Genomic DNA, 16537 nt, shown 5'->3' on the forward strand with positions numbered 1-16537 from the left:
CTGTCCCCATCCTGTGTCCCATCCCCCCTGTCCCCATCCCACATCCTTGTCCTACCTCCCTGTCCCCATTCTCTATCCCTGTCCCCATCCCATATCCTTGTCCTATGCCCCTGTCCCCATCCCGTGTCACTGTCCTACATCCCTTTCTCATGTCCCTCTCCATCCTAGATCCCTGTCCCACTCCCACGTCCCTGTCCCCATTGCAACTGCCCCAGTCCTGTCCCCATCCCATTATCTTTATCCCTGTCCCCATCACAGCTGCCCCTGTCCTGTCCCCATCCCAGCCCCCTGTCCCCATTCCCTGTCCCCACCCCAGTGCCCTGTCCCCATCCTGACTCCTCACTCCCGCTCCCTGTGCCCCAACCCCTGTCCCCAACCCAAAGTCTGGTTCCCTCCCCTGTCCCAGGCCCCATCCCCATCCCCTCCCATTCTTTGTCCCCAGCCCTGTCCTGTCCTCATTCCCTGTCCCCATTCTGTTCCCTGTTCCCATTCCCTGTCCCCTGTCCCCATCTGTTTCCCATCCCCATTCCCTGTCCCATCCCCATCCCATGTCCCATCCCTATTGCCGTCCCCATCCATGTCCCGTCCCCATCCCTGTCTCCTGTCCCCATCCCTGTCCCCATGTCCCATCCCCTGTCCTCCATCCCCATCCCTGTCCCCATTCCGCGTCCCATCTCCATCCCCATCGGTGTCCCATCCCCATCCCTGTCCCCATTCCATGTCCCATCCCCATCCCTGTCCTATCCCCATCGGTGTCCCATCCCTGTCCCCATTCCGTGTCCTGTCCCCGTTCCGTGTCCCATCCTTACTCCCCTGTCCCCATTCCGTGTCTCCTGTCCCCATCCCCTGTCCCATTCCCATCTGTGTCCCATCCCCTGTCCCATTCCCATCTGTGTCCCATCCCCTGTCCCCATCCCCCATCCCATTCCCTGTCCCCCATCCCCATCCCTGTCCCCATTCCGCGTCCCATCCCCATCGGTGTCCCATCCCCATCCCTGTCCCCATTCCGTGTCCTGTCCCCGTTCCGTGTCCCATCCTTACTCCCCTGTCCCCATTCCGTGTCTCCTGTCCCCATCCCCTGTCCCATTCCCATCTGTGTCCCATCCCCATTCCCTGTCCCCTGCTCCCCTCCCCTGTCCCCCCATCCCTACTCCGCTTCTCCGTCCCCACTCTCTGTCCCCCACCCCACAGAGGATCCCCCCCCACCCCAGGCAGGACATGGGAACAGGCAAGAGCAGGCAGGGAGACCAGGAGGGAGGAGGGGGGGGGTCCCGGCAGGACGTGGCAGCGGGTGCCCCCCCCTCGGTCCCCCCCCGGCCCCGCTGCGGTCCAGCCCTGGCCCCGGCCCAGGCGCAGACACTCGGCCCTTCACCGCCGGCACAGAGCCGGCACTGTCCGCCGGCGGCCACCGCCGAGCCGGGACAGGGAGGGGGGTGGCGGGGATGGGGATGGGGGGGGGCCAATATCCCCTCTGTGTGTGTGTGTCGTCCCCCCCCCCAGCCACAGGGGCTATTTCAGGAACCAGAGCTTTGACCCAAAAATAGCTGCGGTGGGTGGAGGTGGTGGCTGCGGTGGGGGGACAGGACAGAGGGGATCCCCCCCTGCGGTGTTGCAGTATGGGGGGGCTGTGTGGCAGGGGGGCCCTGCCATGGGGGGGCCCCCCCCCCAAAAACACGCCCACGAAGCCCCTCGGTGACTGAGAAGCAGCAACTTTAATCACTGAAAATCCAAAGCGACCGGGTTTGGAGGGGAGGGGGGCGGGGGGGGGGGAAGGTTCATAAATGCCGAAGCAGAATAAAACCACGGGGGGAGGGGGGGGGGGGAGACCTGGGGGGGGAGGGGGCTGTAGGACCTACAATAAAAACAAAGCCCCCCCCCCTCCCCTCAGCAGCCCCGGGGTGGCCGGGGATTCCCCCCACCCCCCCCCGGCCCCGGGTACCTGCTGCATAGTTGGGGGGTGGGAGGCGATTCAAAGTGCTATCGGGTGCCTGAGTGGTGGTGGGGGGGAGTTGGGGGGGCCATGGAGGGAAATGGGGACCCCCCCAGCCCCGGGACACGCTGTTATGGGGGTGTTGGGGGGGGCTGCGTCATCCCATGTCCCTTCCCCCGTCCCCCCCACACCACCCCGGGGGGAGTTGCCCCGGCACGACGGCCACCATGGGGGGTTATTTTACAAGGGCCCAAATTTGGAGGGGGGCGGGGGGGGGCACAGGGGACCCCCCTCCCCCTGGAGGAGCCCTGTTGCCCCTCCCCCCTCCCTTTTTTTTTGGGGGGGGGGGGGCAACGCTCAGGAGAGCTGGTGGGGGGCTTCGAGCATCTCCATGAGGAAGGTGTCGATGGGGGTGTCCCCGATGAGCTTGAAGAAGAAGAGGTGCTCGAGGCATTTGAGGCCGATGGAACGCAGGGCTGGGAGGCGGAGGAGCAGCTTGGCGAACCTTGGGGGGGGCCCAGGGGGAAATTTTAGGTGGGGGGGGGCAGGCACGACACGATGACTACAAGACACCCCCCCCCCCAAAACCCTTTCTCTACCTGCCCTGTTGCTCCGGGTATTTCTGCTTGCAGTAGGACTCGAGGGAGGCGTAGACTTTCTCCCGGAGCAGCTCTACCTCGCCGGGGTTGGAAAGCCCCTTGGCATCTAGGAATACAAAATGGGGTGAAGCGGGGGGAGTCCCCAGAACGTGTGTCCCCCCCCCCCATGAACCCCCCCCGAGGGCCGTACCCGGATTGAAGAGGATGATGGCGCGAAGACAACCCAGCTCCGTCTTATCCATACGCATGTCTCGCATTTTGGAAACCAGTTCGGTCAGCACCCTGCGGCGAGAAGAGAAAAAACCCGGGCGGGTGTGGTGCGTGAGTATGATTTGGGGGGTCCGTCGTCGTCCCCCCCCCCAGTAAGACCCCCTAAAATCCCCCCCAACCCGCACCTATCGAAGATGGCCCCCACGCCGGCGCTGTGAGCACTGTTGCGGTGGACGTGGAGGCCGGTGGCCAGCAAGATCCCGTCTTTGACCGAGATGGAGCGGTGGGAGAAGGAGGCGATGAGCAACTCGTTCCAACCTGTGGCAGGGGGGACGATGCGGCATTAAATCCCCCCCTCCCCGCCCCCCAGAATCGAGGGGGGGCACCCCTAAGCCCCTAACACCCCCCCTCACCTGCCCCATCCCAATCCCAAACACCCCCATGTCTCCACTGGCTCCCACCTGTGCCGGGGCAGGGGCCCCAAATCCCCTCAGGTACCCCAAAACCTGTCCCCCCATGGGGCAAATATTCTTCCCTCCCCCCAGGCCCCACCCATGGGGCAGACAGTCCCCCCTTTTCCACCCCGGACAACCCCATTTAACCCCACAATGTCCTTTCCATGGAGCCAGTGCCCCCCCTGCAACCCCCTGGGCACCCCCAATGTGGGGCAGACCCCCCCTTTTGTGGGGAAAATCCCCTCCTGGACCCACAAATGCCCCTGTCATGGGGCAAATCCGCTCCTGTGGGTCCCCAGACATTCCTTCTATGGGGCAGAACACCCCCCCGTGGGACAGACCCCCTTCCTGTGGGCCCCCCAAAATCCCCTCTGTGGGGCAGACCCCCCCCTCCACAGGACACATCCCCCCAGGGCTCCTGAACCCCCCCCTCTATGGGGCAGATCTTCTCCTGTGGCCCCCCAGAACCCCCTTCCGTGGGGCAAATCCTCCCTCCACCCCAAAAAACCCGCTCCGTGGAGCGGACATCTCATGCGCAAGACACATCCCCCTGAAGCTCCCCCCAAAACCCCCCTCTGTGGGGCAAATACACCCTGGCGACATCCAACCCCTGCAAGGAGATCCTAAACACCCCTGCCGTGGGGCAGAAGACCCCAAGACAACCCTTCGCACTTCGCCGTGGGGCTGGCCCCCCCCATTTTCCTCACCCGCCCGCAGCAAGATGACTTGGTCGTCCAGGGGCAGCTCGGAAAAATGGGGGATCCTCTTGGCCCACTCCACCAGCGTGAAGAGCTGCTTGTCGGCGGCCTGGCAGATGTTGGTCACCGGGTCATTGGGCTGATGAGTAACGTGAAGGGGGGGGACACGTAAAAAGGGTCAGCGAGGTGGCCCGGAACCCCCCACCCCCCGGGGACTCCTCGTGCCCCCCCTCCAAAATAACTCACCGAGCTGCCCCCCGTGCCGGCGCCGTCCACGTTTTGGTCCGATTTCTGCTCTACCGCCAACTCGGCTTCTAAAATCTTTTCCACCGGCATTTCCTCGTTGGCGTTGGCCCCCAGGTCACCATCCCCTTCCTTCTCCTTCCCCCGTTGTCGCTCCTCCTGCACGGCTGAGGACGGAGCCGGTGGCGGTGAGGAAGAGAAGAAGATCCGGGAGGTCTCTATCCCGTATCCCGGCGTTCCCGGTTACCTTCCCGTTTCATGCCGGTGGCCAGGCACTTCTGGTAACGGCAGTACTGGCAACGGTTGCGTTGGCGTTTGTCCACCACACAGTCCTTGTTATCGCGGCAGGTGTAGGTCAGGTCCTTGCGGATGGTGCGTTTGAAGAAACCTTTGCAACCTTCGCAGCTGTACACCCCATAATGCTTCCCTGCGAGGAAAGAAAAGGGGGGGGGTCAACGGTGGGACCCCCAACTCGGCCCCACACATCCCCAAGGTGAGTGGGTGGAGGGAGGGGAGAGTGTTCTGCCCCAGGGTGGTGGGCTGGGGGCAGGATGGAGGTGGCCTCGTCCTCTGGGATCCACCTCAAGGAGGACCCTGGTGTCCCCATCCCCTGTGGCCCACCCCACAGAGGACCCTGGTGTACCTATATCCCACCCTGAGAAGGATCGAGGTGTCCCTGTCCGCTGTCTCACCCTAGAAAGGACCCTGGTGTTCCCACATCCCACCCTGAGAAAGATCAAAGTGTCCCCATCTCCTGTGTCCCACCTGAAAGAGGACCCTGGTGTCCCCACGTCCCATATCCCACCCTGAGGAGGATCGAGATGTCCCCGTGTCCCACCCCAGGGAGGACCCTGGTGCCCCTCTCCTCCATATCCCACCCCAGGGAGAACCCTGGTGTCATCGTACCCCATATCCCACCCTGAAAAAGACCAAAGCGTCCCTGTCCCTTGTGTCCCACCGCAGAGAGAACCCAAATGTCCCCACAAGAACCCCAAGGAGGACCCAGGTGTCCTGGTGCCCCATAGGGACCCCACAAAGAGTTCAGACGTCCCCACAGAGATCTCACGGAACACCCAGGTGTCCCAATGCCCCACAGGGACCCCACGGAAAAGCCAGTACCCCACAGGGACCTCGCGAAGGACCCTGGCGTCCCCAAAGGGACCTCACGGAGGACCCCGGCGTCCCAATACCCCATGGGGACCCCACAGAAGACCCAGTACCCCACAGGGATCTCGTGGAGGACCCTGATGTCCCCAGAGAGACCTCACAGAGGACCCAGTACCCCATAGGGACCTCACAGAGGACCTTGGTGTCCCCAAAGGGACCTCACAGAGGACCCTGGTGTCCCAATGCCCCATAGGCACCCCACAAAAGACCCAGCCATCCCTACAGGGACCCCACAGAGAACCTGGTACCCCATAGGCACTTCACTGAAGACCCCAGTGTCCCCAAAAGGACCTCACAGAGAACCCCGGTATTGCAGTGTCCCGTATGAACCCCATGGAAGATCCAGATGTCCCCGCAGGGACCTCACGGAAGACTCCAGTGTCCCCAAAGAAACCCTTACAAAGCATCCAGGCATCCCAATACCAGCCCCCCAGGGACCCCCCCATGGAAGACCCAAGCTCGCAGGTACCTGAGGAGCGATCCCCGCAGATGGCGCAGAGACGTTTGCCGGCGACGCCGGGACCGTGGGGGTGACAAGGGACAGCCCGGATCCCCAAAGGTGGCTTCACGTCATCTGAACTGCTGACGGGGTGCAGCCCCGAGAGGTTGACCGTGGAGTTGATCTGCGAGAGAGGGGGAGGCGGGCAGGGCCGGTGGGAGCCTCCCCCCACCCTCACCCCAAAATCCAACACCCCCCCCCCCCAATTTGGGGGGCTCCCTCCTTACCTGGGGGCTACTGACGGGACCGTAGGCGATGGCGGGGGTGGCGGGGAGCCCCGGGGAACCCATGGAGGAACTGATGACGGGGAAAGGGGAGCCCAAGCTGGCGACGGGAGAGTTGAGGGAGGAGGTCATGGCCGAACCGATCATGGAAGGGTGATGGAGGGGGGCCGACGGCTCCGGCGGGGGGGGGGAGGCGCTCAGGGATGAACTGTCGGGGCTCCGGCAGTCTAAGGGAGGGGGGGCGATGGGGGGGGCGTGAGGGACCCCCCCCAACTCCATCAGCCCCTGCTCCCCTCTGATGCTAAGCCCCAGGGCAGCCTCAAAGCAAACCCACCCCCCCCCCCAGGCCTGGGGAGCCCCCCACATTGCTCTATGCTCCCCCCCCCCCCCGAATCCAGGATCTCCCCCCTGTAGCCCCTCTTTGCAGCTTCAGCCCCCCCAACACAAGGCCAGGTCCCTCCCCAAATCTGTAAGCTCCCACATGTATCCCCCTTTTTCACCTGCAGCCCCCACCAAATCCACCTCAGGACCCCCCAAAACCCATGAGCTGCCCCACCACCCCCCCACTTTGTACCTCAGGCCCCCACCCGCAACCATGAGCACCCCCCCAACCTGCCTTTGCACTGACAGCCCTCCAACATCACCTAAAGGCCCCCCCAACCCACAAACACCCCCCTAAAATCTCCTTTCGCACCTAAAGCCCTCTCCAAACCCACAGACACATGCCTAACACCTCTTTTCACAACTCAGAGACCCCCCAAAACCACAAGCAGCCCCCTAAAACACCCTTTCACACCTAAAGGTCACCCCCCAACCCAAAAACGCCCGCCCTAAAACCCCCTTTCACACCTCAGGGCCCCTCCCAAACCCACAAGCCCCTCCCCCAAAACCCCCTTTCACACCTCAGAACCCCCCCCAAACCCACAAGCACCCCCCTACAGCCCCCTTTCACACCTAAAGGCCCCCCCAAACCCCATTTCACACCTTAGGCCCCCTCCCAAACCACCAAGCACCCCCCTTTCACACCTCAGGCTGCCTGCAAACCCAAAGCACCCCCCTAAAACACCCTTTCACACCTAAAGGGCCCCCCCAAACCCACAAACACTCCCCTAAAACCTCCTTTTGCACCTAAAGGCCGCCCCCAAACCCACAAGCACCCCCCTACAACCCCTCTTTCACACCTCAGAACCCTCCCCAAACCCACAAGCACCCCCCTAAAACCTCCCTTCGCACCTCAGGGCTCCTCTCAAACCCACAAGCACCCCCCTAAAACCCCCTTTCACACCTCAGCCCCCCCCCAAACCCACAAGCTCCCCCCTAAAACCCTCTTTCACACCTCAGAACTGTCCCCAAACCCACAAGCACCCCCCTAAACCCCCCCTTCACACCTCAGAACCCTCCCCAAACCCACAAGCACCCCCCTAAAACCTCCCTTCGCACCTCAGGGCTCCTCCCAAACCCACAAGCACCCCCCTAAAACCCCCTTTCGCACCTAACCCCCCCAAAACCTACCAGCACCCCCCTCAACCCCCCCTTCGCACCTCAGACCCCCCCAACCCCACCGACCGCCCCCCGCCGCCTCTTTTCGCGCCTACAGCCCCCCAACATCACCCCAAAGCCCCCCTCCGGCCCCACAACCACCCCCCCCCCTTTACACCCACAGCCCCCCAACATCACCTCAGAGCCCCCCCACCCCTACACCCCAGCCCCCCTCCCCCGGCCCTGCTGACCGCGGTCGCTGTCGCCCATCCCGCGTTGCCGGGGGGGGCTCCGGTCTCGGCCCCCCCCCTCCTCCTCCTCCTCCTCCCTCCCCCGCCGGCCGCTTTCCCCCCCCCACCCCCCCCCGGGGCTCGGCCTAGCTCCGGGCACCGCCGCCTGCGGTCCCACCGGCCCACAATGCACCGCGCCGCTCCCGGCACCCCCCGCGCCGCTTCCCCTTTACTCCCGGCGAAGTGCCCGGCGCCAAGATGGCGGCGGCGGCGCCGCCATCTTGGCGCCGGGCACTTCCGCCCTTCTCTTTCGTCCCTCCTCCCCCAGCCCCTTCCCGGAGGAATCTCGCGAGATCGCGAAGGGGAAAGGGGCGGGGCCGCCGTGCCACGTCGGGCCGGAGCCGGAGAGACCGGAGAAACCGGTGAGACCCCCCCCGCCGTCCCCGGAGCATAGAGACGTGGCTAGAGAGGCTCCCGCCGCCGTGGAGCCGCTCTATCCACCACCACCCCCCCGCTCCTTCTCTCTATGGTTTTCCGTCTCTATGGTTTCGCGCCTGGTTCTATGGGGTGACCGCTCAGGCCGCCCCTTCCCCATCTCTATGGTGCTCCTGGGTGGGCGCTCTGGGCCCTCATCCCTTTGTCTTTATGGTAGGGTTGGCACCGCTCTGTCTCCTCTTGCCTTTAACTCTGTGGTATGGCCCCTTGGTGCCGCTTTAAGGCACCATAGAGAGGTGCCGCTCTAGGCTGTGTCTCTATGGTCTGACACCCCCCCCCCCCCCCCCAACACACCCCCTTGGGAGCCATCAGGGCTTGTCTGGACTCTCATCCCTTTGTCTCTATGGTAGGAGCCGTCGGTTGAGCCGTGTCCCCTCACAGGGGCGATGGCGGCGGCGCTCCGGACGCGAGGATTCGGCGCCGCCCTCACCGCTGGCGTCGTGCTGGCCCTCTGCCTGCTGCCGGCCCCCGCCGCCTCGCACGAGGGCGGCCACTCGCACGAGGACGCGTACCACGGGCACGGCCACTCGCACGAGGACTTGTATCATGGCCATGGCCATGGCCACTCGCACGAGGGCATGTACCACGAGCACGGCCACTCGCACGAGGGCTTGCACCACGGCCACGGCCACTCTCATGAAGGCATGCACCATGGCCACTCGCACGAGGGCTTGCACCACGGCCACTCTCATGAAGGCATGTACCACGGCCACTCGCATGAGGGCTTGCACCACGGCCACGACCACTCGCACGAAGGCGTGTACCATGGCCACTCACACGAGGGCTTGCACCATGGCCACGGCCACTCGCATGAGGATGTGTATCACGGCCACTCGCACGAGGACCCGCACCACGGCCACAGCCACTCGCACGAGGATGTGTATCACAGCCATCATGGCCACTCGCACCAGGACGCCCGCCACCCCTCGCATGAGCGTTTCCCCCCGGATCCCTCCAAACCATCGCCACGGTCGGACACGGTGACTCTGTGGATGCACGTGAGTGTGTGTCGTGTCCCCCCCACCCCGAGGACCCCCACCTCCCACAATGTCCCCACGGGACAAGTGTTGTGGGAGGGAAGTGACAGCCTGTGACACCCTCCTTGTGCATCACCTTCCCCCTCCTCTGCAGACGATGGCGGCCACCCTGGTGATCAGCGCCGCCCCGTACCTCGTCCTCTTCCTCATCCCGGTGGAGTCCAACGCTCCCCGGCACCAGGCGCTCCTCAAACTGCTCCTCAGCTTCGCGGCGGGGGGGCTGCTGGGAGACGCCTTCCTCCACCTCATTCCCCACGCCCTCGGTGAGTGCGTGTCCCCGTCCCCTGCTCTCCCTCCTCTTGGGGACAACGGGGACGTGGCGGTGATGCTCACCATCCCCCCTCCTTGCCATTCCCTGCAGCCCCCCACGCACATCACGGTGACGGCGGCCACGCGCACGCCGAGCCGGGCGGCCACGGTCACTCGCACCACGGTAGGACGCTTGAAGTGGCGGCGGCGGGGGGGTGGCGGTGACCGTAGGGACATCGAGGGGACAGTGCCACCGCTCACGCTGTGCGTGTCGTTCCCCCTCGCCCAGGCCAGGAGCACGGCCGCATGCTGACGGTGGGGATGTGGGTGCTCGCCGGCATCGTGGCCTTTTTGGTGGTGGAGACCTTCGTCCGGCACGCCAAGGGCGGCCACGGCCATGGCCATGGCCACGGCCACGGTAGGTGACATCCCCGGCGGGGAGAAGGTGACAGGAAGGTTTTAGGGGGACAAAGGACACGCTGATGTCCCCCCACCCCGACCCCGTTGTCCTTCTCCCCAGGGGTGAAGGCCAAGAGCAGCTCCAGCGAAGGTGAGGAGGAGCCGGGGGCGACGGGGCGGCGGGAGAGGACGGCCACCAAGGGCCACCGTGGGAAGAACCGGCCGGAGGGGAAGGTGGCGGAGGAGTCCGGTATGGGGCGGGGGGACGGGGACGCTGGAGGTGGGAGGATGGGGACAGGGGACAGGGACTGGGGGGGAGGCAAGAGGGATCCTGATGGGGACGGGGATGCTGGAGGGGGGACAGGGGATCCCCACAGGGACAGTGATGGGGGGCAAGAGGGATGCTGATGGGGACAAGGACACTGAGGGGGGTGACAAGGAGTGGAGGGGGACCCCAGTGGGGATAGGGACACTGGGGGGGGATGACAGGGACTGAAGGGGGACCCCGACAGGGACACTGGGGGGAGTGACAGGGACTGGAGGGGGACCCCAGTGGGGACAGGGACACTGGGGGGAGTGACAAGGAGTGGAGGGGGACCCTGATGGGGACAGGGACACCGGGGGAGGGACAAGGAGTGGAGGGGGATCCCAATGGGGACAGGGATACTGGGAGGGGGTGACAAGGAGTGGAGGGGGACCCTGATGGGGACAGGGACACTGGGGGGGGTGACAAGGAGTGGAGGGGGACACCAATGGGGACAGGGACACTGGGGGGGGTGACAAGGAGTGGAGGGGGACCCCGATGGGGACAGGGACACTGGGGGGGGTGACAAGGAGTGGAGGGGGACCCCGATGGGGACAGGGACACTGGGGGGGTGACAAGGAGTAGGGGGTGTCCTGGAGGGGACACGGGGACCCTAGTGGGGACATGGACACTGAGTTGGGGGGGGACAACCGAGACCCTGATGGGGTAGAGGGACCCCATGGGGACAAGGACTGGAAGGGACCCTGGGACACCAGGAGGGTGGGGGACATTGTGGGGGGTGGCAGGGACTGTCACAGGGTGCCGATGTCCCCATTGTCCCCCCCCCCACTGTCCCCGCAGCCATGGAGGTGTCGGGGTACCTGAACTTGGCGGCCGACGTGGCGCACAACTTCACCGACGGGCTGGCCATCGGCGCCTCCTTCCTGGCTGGGACGGGGTTGGGGATGGTGACGGCGGTGACGGTCCTGCTGCACGAGCTGCCCCACGAGGTGGGCGACTTCGCCATCCTCGTCCAGTCGGGCTGCAGCAAGCGCAAGGTGAGGAAGGGGACGCGGTGGCAGCGGCGTCACCGGGGTTCCCAGTACTCCCCAGTGGCCCCAGGACCCCCGATGACCACGGTGTCCCCAGTAGCACCAGTAACCGTGGTACCTCTGGTGCCCCTGGTGCCAGCGGTGCCCCAAAGCGTTCGCGGTGGCCGTGGTGACCACAGTACCCCCAGTGCTACCGGTGCCCCCAGTGTCCCAGTCCTCCCAGTACCTCTGGTGTCCCCAGTTCCCCCAGTCCCCCCAATACCCCCAGTGTCCAGGGAGCCCCATCTCTGCCCAGCAGTGTCCCAGTTCCCCCAGGCCCCCAGTACCGCGGGTGTCCTTAGGGACCCTCATCTCTACCCAGCAGTGTCCCAGTCCCCCCCAGTGTCCCAGGTGTCCCCAGTGCCCCCAGTACCCCCTGTGTCCCCAGTTCCCCTGGTGTTCCGGGAGCCCCATTTCTGCTCAGCAGTGTCCCAGTTCCCCCAGTCCTGCCAGTGTCCCCTGTGTCCCCAGTTGCCCCAGTGTCCAGGGAGACCCATCTCTACCCAGCAGTTCCCCCAGTCCCCCCAGTACCCCAGTGTCCTTAGGGAGCCCCGTCTCTACCTGGCAGTGTCCCAGTCTCCCCAGTACCCCCGGTGTCCCAGATGTCCCCAGTACCCCTGGTGTCCCCAGTGTCCAGGGAGCCCTGTCTCTGCCCAGCAGTGTCCCAGTTCCCCCAGTCCCCACGGTGTCCTCGGGGAGCCCCGTCTGCCTCTCAGCGTCCCAGTTCCCCAGTACCCCTGGTGTCCCCAGTGTCCAGAGAGCCCCATCTCTGCCCAGCAGTGTCCCTAGTCTCCCCAGTCCCCGCAGTGTCCTTAGGGAGCCCCACGTCCACCCAGCAGTGTCCCAGTTCCCCCAGTCCCACGGTGTCCTCGGGGAGCCCCGTCTGCCTGTCAGCATCCCAGTTCCCCCAGTACCCCCGGTGTCCCCAGTGTCCAGGGAGCCCCATCTCTGCCCAGCAGTGTCCCCCAGTCCCCCCAGTTCTCCCAGTGTCCTTAGGAACCCCCGTCTCTACCCGACTCTGCCCCGGCGGAGCTGCCACCATCCGGTGTCCTCGTCCCCAGGCCATGCGTCTGCAGCTGGTGACGGCGCTGGGAGCGGTGGCCGGGGCGGCCTGCTCGTTGCTGGCCGAGCGAGCGGGAGAGGCGGCCATGTTGGGGGTCCTGCCCTTCACCGCCGGCGGCTTCATCTACGTGGGCACCGTCTCCGTCATCCCCGAACTGCTGCGGGACGCCGGGCCCCTCCAGTCCCTCCTCCAGGTCCTGGGGCTACTGGCCGGAGTCGCCATGATGGTAGCCATCGCCCACTATGAGTAGGGAACCCTGGAGGGTGGGTTTGGGTTTTTTTTTTTTGGGGGGGGGGGTGGTTTCCAGCCCCATGTGTGCCCCATTTTGGGGGCTTGTTCCTCTGGGGAGAGGGGGAGCAGTGTTGACCCCCCCAGCTCTCTGGACCAAAGTGGGGGGGGTCCTGTGGCTCTCTGATTTGGGTGGGGGGACACAACTTCGGCGGTGGGGACCAAGGGGGGTGACATAGGGGGGACACCCAGGTGTCCGGGTCCCTGTTACCGGGCGGATTTTGGGGTGATGATTTGTGGGTTTTTTTAATGACTGTAGCAGATTGTGGCTTTGATTAATTAAAAGAGTAAAGGCTGAGATGAGCCAAAGGGGTCCTGAGGGGTGTGCAGGGCTCACGGAGGTGGGGACACCCAGGAATCCGGGTGGCACCCAAATCCAGGAAAAAGGTTGGGAGAAAAATACCAAAAAAAGAGGATGCTTGGAGGACTTTTACCATAGAGCGGGTGTAGAGCGGCGGCGCGCGGTGCCCTCCTCACCGCCCCTCGCTGGTCACTTCCGGTGCCGCCATGAGCTCGGCGGGGCGCCTCGGCGGGGCGCTGGCCTTGGTCACAGGTGGCCGTGACGTGGCGGGGGGGCGACACCCCACGTGGGGCGGGGTCGCGCGTGACCTAAGGGGGGGTGACAGACCCCACCGGGGGGGGGAGTGACACGATCCCCTGTGACGTGGAGGGGGGGGGACACAGGGGGTGGGGGTGGGGGGACAGACCCCAGGGGTGGTCCTAGGGGGAGGGTGACCCCACGGGTGACACTTTTGGGGGAGGTGACCCCACGGGTGGCACGTGGGGGGGGTGACAGACCCCCATGGGTGGCACTTTGGGGGAGGTGACCCCACGGGTGTCATTTTGGGGGGGGGTGACAGACCCCACGGGTGGCACTTTTGGGGTGGGTGACCCCACGGGTGGCACTTTTGGGGGTGACAGACCCCACGTGTGGCAACTTTGGGGGGGTGACCCCACGGGTGGCACTTGGGGGGGAGTGACAAGCCCCATGGGTGGCACTTTGGGGGTGGGGGTGACTCCACGGGTGTCACTTTTGGGGGGGGTGACCCCACGGGTGGCACTTGGGGGGGTGGCAGGCCCCCACGGGTGTCACTTTTAGGGAGGATTCACACACACATAGAGAATCCCCTGTGCCATGCGGAGTGGGTGATAGATACCACGGGGGGAGGGTGGGGGCGGGGTGTATATCCTGGGGAGCACCCACGGGTGACACCCCCCCACGCGTGACACCCCACCCACCCACCCCCCAGGAGGTGCCAGCGGCATCGGCCGAGCCGTCTGCGCCCGCCTGGCACAGGAAGGCGCCCGCCTGGCAGTGGCCGATCTGGATGAGGGGGGGGCACGGGACACGGTGGGGGGGCTCTGTGGAGGGGAGGGGGCCACCCCCCACGCGGGAAATGGGGTCCCCCCACGCCCCCCCCACGCCGCCTTCGGGGTGGATGTGGCCTCGGCCACCAGCGTCACCGAGCTCCTGGCCCGCGTCCAGGTAACACCCCCCCCCCCCCCCCAAAAAAAAAAAAAGTGGGGAGCTGGGGTGGGCGCCCCCACCCACGCCCCCCCTCCCACGCCCCCCCTCCCCTTACAGGACCATTTTGGGGCCCCCCCCCGTGTGTGCGTGGGGTGTGCGGGTGTCACCCGTGACGAGTTCCTGCTGCGGCTGGGGGAGGGGGCCTTCCGCGAGGTGCTGGGGGTCAACCTGACGGTACGGGGGGGGGGGGACACGGGGACATTGGGGACATGGGGGGACACGAGGAGTATTGGGGGAGCGGGGGGCATGGGGGGGGACTCGGGGGGGGCATGTGGGGGGATTTGGGGACATGGGGGGATACAGGGACATTGGGGACATGGGGGGTGTTGGGGACATGGGGGGGACAAGGAGTATTGGGGGACATGGGGGGGACACGGGGTGGGGGGGACACATGGGGGGATCTGGGGACGTGGGGGGACATGAGTGTTGGGGATATGGGGACATTGGGGACACGGGGGGACATGGGGATGACACAGGTGACATGGGGGGATATGGCGACATGGGAGGGACACAGGGAGTGTTGGGGACATGCGGGGAAATGGGGACACGGGGGGTGTTGGGGACACGGGGGGACACGGGGAGTATTGGGGGACGTGGGGGGGACACGGGGACACTTGGGACGGGGGGACACGGGGGGACACGGAGAGCGTTCGGGGACCTTGGGGGACACTGGAGGACGTGGGACATGGGGACACAGAGGGATGTGGTGACAGGGGAAATGGACATGGAGGGCCATAGGGGACATGGGGGGATACGGGGGGGGGGGGGACACATGACACAACACATGCCCCCCCCCCCCCAGGGGACCTTCCTGGTGACACAGGCGGTGGCCCGGGCGCTGGTGGCCACGGGGGCTCCCGGCGGCTCCATCATCCACGTGGGCAGCATCGTGGGCAAGGTGGGCAGCGCTGCGGGGACAAGGGGGGTGACAGGGACACGGGGGTGTGTCCCCCCCACTCGTGTCACACCCCCCCACTCGTGTCACACCCCCCCAAAGGTGGGCAACCTGGGCCAGGCCAACTATGCGGCTTCCAAAGCCGGGGTGGAGGGGCTGACCCGGAGCTGCGCCAAGGAACTGGCCAGGTAGGGGACATGGGGGGGGACGACATGGGGACATGGGGGGGGTCATGGGGGGGGGACATGACACCCTGACCCCCTCCCGTGTCACGTGTGTCGTCCCCCCCCCAGGTTCGGGATCCGGTGCAACGCGGTGCTGCCAGGGTTTATTGTCACCCCCATGACGGACAAGGTGCCCCCCAAGGTGCTGGAGAAGGTAATTGAGGGGGGGGGTGACATGGGGACATGGGGGGGGGACACGTGGGGACACGGGGGGGGGACATGGGGACACCCTTGGGGTGACGCTGTCCTGGTCCAAGTTTGCAGGGATGGTGCCGCTGGGACGTCTCGGGGACCCGCAGGGTGAGTGGGGGACATGGAGGGGGGGCGACACACACACCTGGGGGGACAGGACGGTCCCCAGAGTGTCACCGTGTGTGTCCCCCCCCCCGTGTCCCCCCCCCAGACGTGGCGGACGTCTGCGCCTTCCTGGCCTCGGAGGAGAGCAGCTACATCACGGGGGCCAGCGTGGAGGTGACAGGTTGGGGATGTGCTGTCACCCCCCCCGGGTCCCTGTCCCCACTGGGGTCCCCGTGCCCCCCCCCCCAGTGTCCTGTGTCCCCATGGGGGTCCCTCTTCCCCCCCTGTGTCCCCATGTCCCCGTTGGGGTCCCTCTTGCCCCCCCAATGTCCCTGTGTGTCTCCCCAGTGTCCCTGTGTCCCCACTGGGGTCCCTCTTACCCCCCCAGCGTCCCCGTGTCCCCATTGGAGTCCCTTTTGCACCCCCCAGTGTCCCCATGCCCCCCCTCAGCGTCCCCATGGTGTGCCCCCCCCCAGTGTCCCCATGTCCCCACTGGGGTCCCTCTTGCCCCCCCCCAGCATCCCCATGTCCCCATTGGGGTCCCTCTTGCCCCCCCCAATGTCCCTATGTGTCCCCCCAGTGTCCCCATGTCCCCACTGGGGTCCCTCTTGCCCCCCCCCAGTGTCCCCATGTCCCCCCCAGTGTCCTGTGTCCCCATTGGGGTCTCTCTTCCCCCCCCATGTCCCCACTGGGGTCCCTGCTGCCCCCCCCCCGAGTCCCCATGTCCCTATTGGGGTCCCTCTTGCCCCCCCCAAAGTCCTTCTGTCCCCCCCCCCCAGTGTCCCCATGTCCCCCCCCCCAACTCTCTCTCATTTCAGGGGGTCTCTTCATGTGACGGATCCAGCCCTGGCCCCCCCCACAGTGTCACCCCCCCCCCGCAATGTCACACCCCCCCCAAAAAAAATAAACGGAGTGACCCTCCCCCACTGCTCCTGCCGGGACACCCGGTCGTCCCCCCCCAGTATAACGGGGTCTCACCGGGGGGGCGGGGGG

General features: G+C 65.9%; 3 protein-coding genes across 5 annotated transcripts; 2 read left to right on the forward strand and 1 right to left on the reverse strand.

Moving 5' to 3' along the window:
* Window positions 1–1693: 1693 nt before the first annotated feature.
* Window positions 1694–7937, reverse strand: RXRB (retinoid X receptor beta). Of its 2 annotated transcripts, none has more exons than XM_075019176.1 (10): window positions 7756–7937; window positions 6029–6252; window positions 5772–5925; window positions 4383–4562; window positions 4139–4302; window positions 3902–4001; window positions 2925–3057; window positions 2720–2811; window positions 2530–2635; window positions 1694–2435 (listed from the first exon to the last, which is right to left on the reverse strand). In XM_075019176.1, the coding sequence occupies exons 1-10, from the start codon at window positions 7772–7774 to the stop codon at window positions 2288–2290; spliced, it is 1320 nt and encodes a 439-aa protein (XP_074875277.1). In that variant the 5' UTR covers window positions 7775–7937; the 3' UTR covers window positions 1694–2287. The 2 variants fall into 2 exon arrangements, with proteins under 2 accessions (XP_074875277.1, XP_074875276.1); XM_075019175.1 differs by having other exon boundaries at window positions 3902–4031; window positions 7756–7936.
* Window positions 7938–8054: 117 nt separating this feature from the next.
* SLC39A7 (solute carrier family 39 member 7) lies at window positions 8055–12951 on the forward strand. The gene is made up of 8 exons (XM_075019138.1): window positions 8055–8156; window positions 8580–9227; window positions 9361–9529; window positions 9628–9699; window positions 9805–9933; window positions 10036–10164; window positions 11020–11216; window positions 12311–12951. The coding sequence occupies exons 2-8, from the start codon at window positions 8616–8618 to the stop codon at window positions 12560–12562; spliced, it is 1560 nt and encodes a 519-aa protein (XP_074875239.1). The 5' UTR covers window positions 8055–8156; window positions 8580–8615; the 3' UTR covers window positions 12563–12951.
* A 116-nt stretch (window positions 12952–13067) lies between these two features.
* Window positions 13068–16484, forward strand: HSD17B8 (hydroxysteroid 17-beta dehydrogenase 8). Of its 2 annotated transcripts, none has more exons than XM_075019223.1 (9): window positions 13068–13153; window positions 13851–14086; window positions 14186–14302; window positions 14931–15026; window positions 15126–15211; window positions 15317–15401; window positions 15512–15547; window positions 15651–15725; window positions 16363–16484. In XM_075019223.1, exons 1-8 carry the CDS (start codon window positions 13108–13110, stop codon window positions 15720–15722), a joined length of 774 nt encoding a protein of 257 aa, XP_074875324.1. In that variant the 5' UTR covers window positions 13068–13107; the 3' UTR covers window positions 15723–15725; window positions 16363–16484. The 2 variants fall into 2 exon arrangements, with proteins under 2 accessions (XP_074875324.1, XP_074875323.1); XM_075019222.1 differs by having other exon boundaries at window positions 13069–13153; window positions 15505–15547.
* Window positions 16485–16537: the final 53 nt, after the last annotated feature.

The sequence above is a fragment of the Buteo buteo genome, chromosome 32, assembly GCF_964188355.1.
Source record: "Buteo buteo chromosome 32, bButBut1.hap1.1, whole genome shotgun sequence".
NCBI lineage: Eukaryota > Metazoa > Chordata > Aves > Accipitriformes > Accipitridae > Buteo > Buteo buteo.